The 9,657-nt window shown below is 57.0% G+C and overlaps 1 protein-coding gene across 1 annotated transcript; it reads right to left on the bottom strand.

Annotated features, from left to right (window-relative positions):
• Positions 1 to 202: 202 nt before the first annotated feature.
• On the bottom strand, positions 203 to 8,830 carry LOC105533159 (chromosome unknown open reading frame, human C3orf22). Its single transcript, XM_011971510.1, has 4 exons — positions 8,492 to 8,830; positions 3,819 to 3,947; positions 2,517 to 2,642; positions 203 to 603 (listed from the first exon to the last, which is right to left on the bottom strand). Exons 2-4 carry the CDS (start codon positions 3,905 to 3,907, stop codon positions 393 to 395), a joined length of 426 nt encoding a protein of 141 aa, XP_011826900.1. The 5' UTR covers positions 3,908 to 3,947; positions 8,492 to 8,830; the 3' UTR covers positions 203 to 392.
• Positions 8,831 to 9,657: the final 827 nt, after the last annotated feature.

The raw sequence follows: 9,657 nt of genomic DNA, 5'->3' as shown, positions 1-9,657 counted from the left end.
CGGTTTAGCTGCTTTCCAATCCTTTGCTGTTTCCAGCAGTACCGGAGTTAACAGCATTTACTTACTTGTGTGAGTGTACATTTGGGATAAAGTCCTAGAAGTGACATTCACACTCTTTAATTCTGACACCAACTCTGCAAGATTAAACATTATTACAACAATTTTAGAGATGAGAAAATGAAGGCTCAGAGAGGCAAAGTGATCATTCCAACTGGAAGTGGGGTGGGAACCCGAAGTTTATTAGCTTGGCGTAGCTTTTTGGGGGGACCGCAAAGTTCTCCTGGTCTATGATGGCCATGAAGGCTGACTGCTTCACTAAAGTCTCTGTGGCCATTGCCCAGAGCCTGCCAAGGAGAAGGTGGCCAACAAGGAGGCCACACAGAGCCCAGGCTCTAGGAGCGGCCCCTGGATGGCCCTTTCGCCTCGCTGGTCTGGGGGCCGGTAGCTTTAGTGTGCGGGGCGGACAGCAGGAAGGCGAGTTGTCTGGGGAAGCGGCGACTCAGCAACTTGAGTTCCCAAAGGTTGCACAGTGGAGGTGGCAGTGGTGCTGGTAGTGGTGCCGGGCAGGAGCTGGACGGTGATATAAAATCTGAAGCCCTGAGCCTAGAGAAGCCACACAGAGCCACACCTGGCCTTCAGGATCCCTGCTGGCTGCAGCCATTGCAGCCCAGAGAAGTCAGTCAGGGTCACATCTGGGAGGGCTCCAACCAACATCTGCTCCCAACCAGGCTCGGCCTGGCCCCTCCACACGGAGCGGCTGCCGCCTGGTGTCCCAGGAAGCCATGGGGGCACCGCACACTCACACACCCACGCAGGCTCCTCCAGCCGCCCGATATCCAAGCCAGAATCTAGAAGCCCCCCAGTGCCTCCTGGGCCCCTGGCCCATAAGTGGCTGGGGACATGGTCTCGAGTCCTGCCCATCCACTAAGAGAGCTTTATTTTTAGCGCCTGCTGGAGGCATACCTCTCTGCCACGCCAACCTGAGTGTGAGGCCATCCTCTCTCTCCCACTCCTTCCAGCCCATCTCCCAGCAGCTACATGCAGGACCCAGCCTGCCACCCGCAGGCTTGACTGTCTCTGCAGCTCCCCCACAGGACGGGTGGGAAAGCTCCCTTCTGCCTGCTCCCCACTGTTTTGCTGCCATTTGACCAAGGCTGACACCCACAGCCCCTTCCCTAGCTCTTGTGCTCATGGGCCTGGCTGTAGAGATGTGGAAACTCACCAATGCCCACTCCTCCAGCCCTGGCATGGGACCGACTCCCCACTGTGACTGGGCTCTGGGAGCCGCTCAGTCCCTGGTCAATTATCTCTCCCCTATCTCTGCTCTGCACACTGCCCCCTTCAGCTCCCTGACATGTTCCCAACAGCAGGCGTTCAGCCCCAGGCCTCTGCTCTGACCCCACAGCTGCCCCTGACTCTAAGCCACTCCATTTTGCATGGGTAGAATCTGAGACCAGGAACATCTGAGCTCTCAGAACCCAGCCCTGGCCGCTAAGCCCTATCGCTTCAGCTTGGAGATGTGGGGCAAAAGCCTAGGGATCTGATGTGCCTATAGCCAAACTACAGAGAGTGACGCCTGGCAAAGGCCAGGGCCGTTTGCTCTGTTTGTGTGCTGAGTGTGCGTATGCATCTGTTCTTTGTGTGTGTGTGTGTGTGTGTGTGTGTGTGTGTGGCGCTACTGTCTCTCCAGGTATCTGTTCAGGGGAGCTCATGTGCGTCCTTATGGCTGGCCAGAGTTGACATGCAGTATAGTAAACAATGGGCACAGAAAAGTCAACACAGACCCCGCCTTGCCCCTGACATTAACTGGAGTGGGCTGGGGGCCAGGGCATTCAGGAGGCTAGGGATCCTGCACCGCTAGAGGAGGAAGCCCTTCAGTGCCACACAGCTGTTCCCCATGCCGTGCATGACTGAGGAGCCGCCGGGTCAGAAGCTCTGTTTCTTTCTCCACATCTGTTTAGGAGGGAGTAGGTGTGCCTGAGGGTCTGCTTTTCCGTGACTGGATCTTTCCAAAGGTGTCCAGGGTTTCCTTGAGTGCTCCATGCATGGGGTGACGAGGGGGCATGAGAGTTTGTACTGTGGTCAGCTGAGGGCCTCCCAGTGCAGAGGTCCCAGCCAGGGCCTCTACCCTTGGAGTACAGCATTAGCTGGCCCAGTGCAGCTGCACTGAGCGCAGAAGCTCCCAGCTCCTTCCCTTGCTGCTCTCCCATGTGGAGGACTTGGCTAAGCTCCTGCTGCACCGAGGCCAGTTTCTCCACCACTCATGCAACTAGGCCTGCCCCCGCTGGCCTGGGCCCTGCCCAGGGAAGATTCTGTGTGCCCTTGTCTGGATGCTGTCTGGTTGTGGGAACAGTCACCAGGCTTTAGCGTCCCCCTTCTCTGCCTCAGTTTCCTCAGCTTTAAAGTGGCACATGCTGGGAGGATGACGTGAACTTCTGCATGCAAAACCAGGGGACAGAAGGCCAAGCAGCATGCACACAGCCAGTGGGGACAGTGGCATCAGGGCAGGCACTTACCCTCGGACTGGGATGGACCTCGTTGGCACCAACCTCTTCTGCAGAGGCAGCTCCACTGTGTTCAAGTTGTTTGCGACCTCCCAGGGATGCAGGGGCTCAGGGTCAGGCTCTGTCAGCCCCGAGAACCTGCAACAGCACTTGGAGTGTCAACATGTCCACCAGCCACCAGCCTCCTGAAGTAGCTCTCACTCATCTGGAACTTTCCATCTGCCAGGCACTGTTCTAAGTGCTTCACAAATATTAGCCCATATGTCATCTCACAAGCGTGCTGTGAGGCAGTTGTTACTCACACTTTATAGACAAGGAAACTGAGGCACAGAGGTTCCACAGCCAGGAGGTGGGAGCTAAGCTGCAGCCGCCTCCAGAGCCTTGTCATGGCCACAGCAGCCAAATGGTCCAGGACACCTGAGCCCCCGGGTGCTGGCCTCCCGTTTTCAACCTGAGGCCACCCTGTGCGGTGTGTACCTGCCACCTGGGCCTCATGTGACAGTGTCTGCGGTGGGGGACATAATGGGGTGCAAGGCTATGGCTAGAGTCTCCAGGGGCAAGGACAAGGACAGGTGCTCAGCTGGCCTGGCACAGGGGCACAGCATGGAGCTTATCATCCCCACCTCCCTCCAGCGTTGCTGCTCAGGTGGTACCCCATGGTCCCTGTGGGCAGCCCTGACAAGCATCCAGGGCCACCGCTGGGCGCACAACACCTGTTTCTGGGTTGGGGGGTGAGCATGGAGTGAGAAGCTTGAGGTTGCAGGGTGCCAAGCTGAGCCCCAGTGCCAGGTGCTGCCTGCTGTCCTGCAGGTGGGAGGCCAGCTGCCCTGCGCCCGGGGCATTGCTGGCAAGGTTTCCCTTGTGTTTGTTTTGCCTGTTGGGCCTGTGGCTCTGTCCTTATGTGGAGTGCCCCATGGAGACTTGGCCCAGGCCCCCTTGGGCAGCCTGTTATCCTGGCTAGTTGCGAGTCCCAGGAGCTCACAAACAATGGGTGCCCAGCACACCAATTCCAACACAGTTCAGGAGGGGCAGTCGTCTGTGGCCATGCTCCTAGGGTGACTTGGGGAAGTAGCTGGCCTGGGCTCTGGGATGACCCAAGGAGGCCTGAGCCCACCCAGAGACCCCTCAGCTTAGGCTGTGATGGGGGTAATGAAGGCAGACCCCAGACTGTCAGCTGCGCAAGGGCTGCTGAGGGGCTCCCTGTGGATAAACCCCCTCCCAGCTGCAGCCCCACAGAATGCATTTGGGTTCCCAGGATGCTGGGGTGACCTGGGGGAGGCAAGGCTTGGTTCCAGAGGTGTGAGCGTCCTGCACCTGTACGGAAACTTCTTGGCAAAATTCTCCTGGGCCTGGATCCTCCACTTCTTACCCAGGTGAGACTTCTTGCGGGCATTGGAGTCCATCACTGAGCGGGTTAAGCTGTGGCACACCTCTCGTCCATGGCTGGAAGACAGGAGGAGACATCAGAGGGGGCAGGAGTGGTGGGAGGCAGAAGGCAGAGGGACAGAGCAGCCCAGCGGGGCTGGGGATGCCTGCGGACCGCCAAATGACCTGCATCACTGCCCTGTGCATGCACCGCTCTGTGCAATTTTCTCCTGTATGTAGCTGATGATGGTGGTGTAGTGACCACCATAATCAAGGTCCTCACCAGATGCTCTCCCCAAGGCTCTCTCACGCTTACCCCTCCACAGCCACACCTGTCCGCAGCCCGGTTCCCCAACCCTGGCAGCCACTCATCTGTCCTCATCATGGGGCAGCCATGTGATTTCAGGAGCGCTATGCAGAGGAACTGCACACGAGGTGTCTTTGTGAGACTGGCTCCTTCTCATCCTGCTTTCCTCCAGATCTGCCCAAACTCCACCCACAGTCTGTCCCTCCTGCTGCTGAGCACTGTTCCAGGGCGCAGTTGTGCAGCTCCTCAGGCCTCCAGCTTGGGGCACTTACAAAGCCACTATTAATATTCAGATGCAAGTTTCTGCATGAAAATAAGTCTTCATTTCTCTGAGATACATTGCTGGGTCATATGGTAAGTCCATTTCTAGTTTTTTGTTTGTTTTGAGACAAAGTCTTGATCTGCTGCCCAGGCTAGAGTGCAGTGGTGTGATCATGGCTCACTGCTGCCTCAACCTCCTGGGCTCAAGTGATCCTCCCACCTCAGCCTCCCGAGTAGCTGGGCGCACAGGCGTGTGCTACTATGCCCCACTAATTATTTATTTTTGTAGAAATGGGGTCTCACTATATTTCCCAGCCTGTACATACATTTTGTTTGTTTGTTTTTGTTTGTTTTTTGAGACGAAGTCTCGCTCTTGTCCCCAGGCTGGAGTACAATGGTGCGATCTTGGCTTACCGCAACCTCCGCCTCCCAGGTTCAAACGATTCTCCTGCCTCAGCCTCTTGAGTAGCTGGGATTACAGGCGCCTGCCACCATGCCTGGCTAATTTTTGTATTTTTAGTAGAGACGGGGTTTCACCACGTTGGGCAGGCTGGTCTCGAACTCCTGACCTCAGGTCATCTATCCGCCTCGGCCTCCCAAAGTGTTGGGATTATAGGCGTGAGCCACCGTGCCCGGCCCTGCTGTACATACATTTTAAAGCACCCCAGGTGAGCAGAGTTAGGTGAGCATTGAGACTAGTGGAGGGTAAGGTCTGATCCCTGGTGTCCTTTGTGGCAGCATGTCACCTGCTCCTTCTCACTGGTGTGTCGTCATGGTAGCTACCTCAGCCAGCATGCCACCACACGGACCCTGAAGCATGCTATGACAATGCCGACTGCTTGCCAGTTTCCCCAGGTGCCACATTTGGTCCCCTGAGCGGGCGAGTAAAGCCCTGGTCGGGGAGGGGGGCTGATACCTGGTCTGGGGGGCTGGGTCCTTGCGGCCCAGCCAGGTAGTGGCCTTTCTCTGGGACCAGCACCGTTCAGTAGAACTTTCTGAGATGATGGAAATGCCCTAGGTCCATGCTGTCCGAGATGGCCGCTGCTGGCTACATGAGGCCATTGGCTGAGCATGACTGAGGGACTGAAGAGTTTTCAGTTGTATTTAATTCTAATAACTGAACAGCTAGCTGCACGTGGCCAGTGCCTGCTGCATTGGACAGCACAGCTCTGGCCACTGGAAGGAAGTCTGCTGCTTCCCCAGGTGTGGTTCTAGCGACAAGCTTGGAGGTTGTGCTTCACCAGAACCCTAGGCCTGAGTGTTTGGCTCCTGTCCTCTCTCAGGAGGGCCAGCCCTTTGGTCAAGGTGACCCCTGATGTGTGGTTCCCTGGCTGCTGGGGGTTCTCAGTCGGCCTTGCTGTGCTGAAGCCCCATGTGTATGACACTGAGGAGGCATCACCCCTACCAGAGCAGCCTGCCCATGAAGAGGAGATATGGGCAGCCTTTGGGGGCCATCGCTGTGTGGGGCCAGGATGGTGCAGTTGCAGGAGACCTGACACGGTGCAGGCTACACCCTGCTCCAGCATGGTGGGTGCTCTACAGCTGGGGTCTCCAACCCCTGGGCCACGGAACAGTACCAGCAGCCTGTTCGGAACTGGGTCACACAGCAGGAGGTGGGTGGCAGGTGAGTGAGCATTGTCGCCTGAGCTCCACCTCCTGTCAGATCAGCGGCAGCATTAGATTCTCATAGGAGTGCAGACCCCATTGTGAACTGAGCATATGGGGGACCTAGGCGCTACACTCCTTATGAGAATCCAGCTCCTCCCTGATGATCTGAGGTGGAACACTTTCATCCTAAACCAGTCACCACCACTCACCACGGTGTCCATGGAAAAATTATCTTCCATGAAACCATGGTGCCAAAAAGGTTAGGGACCACTGCTCTAGAGCCACCCCCGGCCTCAAAGACCCTCTAACACCCTTGCCAGCCACCCCCTGCCTCCCTGCTCCACAACCCTGCCCCTCCAGGGCTGTGCCGGCTTTGTCTCCGCAGGCTCCCGCAGCCCCACTGCCCTCTGGGAGGTTTCTTGATGGATAGGGCCATTCGGTGTGCCTTACAGGGGCAGGGGTGTGGCCCTGAGGAATGTCTGCCTCCTCCCACATCCGGTGGGCAGCATTGGGACAGCCCAGCTCACAGGCCTGCCGGTCCCTCCACACCACACCCTGTCCCATCCTACCTGGTGCTCCACCGAAGGCCCTCAGCCCAGAGGACCATGTGCTGCTTTGGTGGGGATGCCTCAGGAGCAGGGAGCCCGCGTGCCAGTGAGGACCTGGCTTCAGCCAGAGATTTGCAGCAGATGCTGTCAGGGGCCCATGCATAGCCCCTCCGCCCTCACCTCCATACCTGGAGGCCAGGCCTTTGACTCCCTCTGGCTGTAGAGACACACTAGGCCATGCACAGAGAGTGAGAGCCACCCCTCACCAATGAGGGCAGGGAATTGGATAAATACCCTAGCTCCCTTGCCCCTCTGTGGGGGAAGCTCGGAGTTATGCTCTCCACAGTCACTCACAGCAGCCCGTGGGGGTTGGCTGTGCTGCAGCCGCGGTGAAGACACACCCCAGAGTGCATCCTCTCCTCCCCTTCCCTCCCCACATCCACTTTCCTCTCAGCACCTCCTGGGTGCAGCTCCCAAGTGCAGCTCTGCACTCGCACCTGTCCAGGGCCTGCTTGGGGACTGCACATCTACACACCCATGCCCAGCAACCGCTGCAAACGCCCCAGCCTCAGAGGACCCAGGCTGAGAAAGAGGTCGCTAAGCAGGTCTCCCACCTCGCCTCACTGACTGCCATTCCCAAATCTGGGATTCTGGGGCCCCCCAAAAGCCGGTGGGCTTGGGCAAGCCTGCTCGGCAGTGATTCCATAATGTGCCATGCTGCTCATCCATCCCTCTGAGGGTGGGGTACGGGGCCAGCTAGAAGGCTGCCTGCTGCCAAGTGTGGAATGGCTCAAGGTCCTAGACAGGAGGCTACACACTGGACACTGAACACAGGCCCCCAGGACCATGGCCATGGCATGGGAGACCAGCCTGTCTGTGAGCCAGAACACACCCACCCACCTACCGCCTCCGCACACCGTCTCTGACTCTGGAAGATCAGCCATCCAGAGGGCCTTTGCCCTGGCCCAGAAATACTGCCAGCCCTGCTCATGACCTGTCCCCTGCCTGCACCAAGAAGTCCCTGGGCCCTGAAGGGTGGGCTTCCCCACTGACTTGTCCACTAGCCTAGTACAGGGTGCAGCTTTCTACCCCGGTGCTGGCTAAAGGGGGTCTTGGTGCCCCCGCCCCTGCAGCCCTGGCTGTCCTGAGGACTCTGGGATGCCTTCGCTGGGCCTAAGCCCACAGTCCTGCAGCCACAGCCTAGGCCAGGCCCCAGCTCAGCCCCTTCCTTTTAGGTGCACTTGGGCGAGTCACCTCCAGCCTAGGCTCAACCCTGAGGAGTGCGCAGCACGGGGAAGCCTGGGCCAGGACAGGCAGCAGGGCCACAGTGGGAGGCTGTAGAATGGTGCCTGTGGCCTCTGCTAAGTGTCTGCTACATTCTATGCATAACCTCACTTCATTTATTTTTCTACTTCATGGAGAACATATTATGCTAACCTTCATAATTCAGGTGAGGAAACTGAGGCTCTGGGAAGTTAACTGATTTGCCTGCATTCACACAGTGAGTGGGGGAAGAGGTTCAGGATGGGTGGCCTGTGCTCCTCCTGCTGGGCCACGCAGCCTTAGACAGTCCTGGACCAGGGAAGCAGCATTACCACAGGAACTGAGGGATCAAGGGAGGCAGGAGCGCTCCAGAGATTTGCAGCAGATGCTGTCAGGGACCCATCCCATACCCTCAGGCCCATCCCATACCCTCCCACCTGACCCCTAGGTCATGGGGATGACCCTGTAAGCTGACTGCTGAATCTGCCCCCCAGGGGCAGGGGTGCTGCAGAGTCCAGGGCTGCCTTCTGCCATCATGACCCCGTCCCAGGCTCTTCACCACCCTGTTGTTGCTTCCCAAGTCCCTAACCGACTTGGGACTGTCCTTTCCAGCCACGCAGGCTGCCAGCGCTCACCAGGCAGCTGCCTTGAATCCTGGCAGTGATGATGATGAGGTGTGATCAGAGCGTCCTGGAACTGCTTCTGCCCAGCAAGATGCTGGTGTGAGAGCCGCTGTGGCCCCCGAGGCTGGCAGGGCCCTGGCTAGAGCCCTCTCTGGGGAGACCCAGTCCCAGGTTATGCCCGGAGCTTCCAGCCAGAAAGGACAAGCTGCAGGACCCCGTGGGCTGGCTTATGTGACGCCAGGGGGACTGAAGCTGGCCATGGTCCCAGCTGCCACCCTACCACAGGAACAGCAGCCCCAGGGCCCCCAGACAGGCAGTGCCTACAAGCCCATTGCGAGGTCATAAGTCCTTGAGGTCACAATTGGTGACATCACAGCTGCTGACCCATGAGGCTCAGACTCTAGCCTGAAGCCCCTCTGGCCCAGGGAGTGGCTGCAAAGTCAGCAGCATATAGGCCAGGCCTGGCCAGCCTCTCAGCTCCATGCACCCAGACAGAAGCATCCACATCTGCACTCTTCATAGCAGAGACCTCTCCCCGTTCAGGTTCTGCAAACAGAAGAGATGCCCAGAATTAGGTAAAGACTCACTGAGGCTGCAGAAAAGCTGTTTCTGTGGAGGAGCGGACACCAGCTTGCAGGGGGTTGAGGAAGGAGAAGGCAGTGAAGGAGCTGAACTGGAAGTGGTTCGGCTGTTCACCTGTGCCACTGTCCACTATACCCTATGACTTTTCACTTATGAGTGCTGTTCACCTGTGCCACTGTCTGCTATACCCTACGGCTTTTTACTTATTAGTGCTAACAGGGTTTTTATGGATTATTTAGGGTTTTCTATATTCTATCTTTGAGCAGAGGCAATTTCACTTCTTCCTTTCCAATTCGAGTGCTTTATATTTCCTTTTCTTGCTTAATGGCTCTGGCCTGAACTTTCAGTACTGTGTTAAATAGAACTGAGGAAGGTCGGCATCCTTGTCTCCTTCTTGATCTTAGAGAAAAGGTTTCCAGTTTTTCACTATACAGTATGGTGTTGGCTGTGGGATTTTTATATATATTGCCTTTATCATGTTAAGGAGTTGAGTGTTTTTATCATGAAAGAGTGTTCAATTTTGTCAAGCATGTTTTCCACATCAATTGAAATGATCATGTCTTTTCCTCCTTATTCTAAAAATGTAGTGTAGTATA

This window comes from Mandrillus leucophaeus, unplaced genomic scaffold (genome assembly GCF_000951045.1).
Source record: "Mandrillus leucophaeus isolate KB7577 unplaced genomic scaffold, Mleu.le_1.0 Scaffold123, whole genome shotgun sequence".
Classification (NCBI taxonomy): Eukaryota; Metazoa; Chordata; class Mammalia; order Primates; family Cercopithecidae; genus Mandrillus; species Mandrillus leucophaeus.
This window is presented reverse-complemented; position numbering and strand designations above follow the sequence as displayed.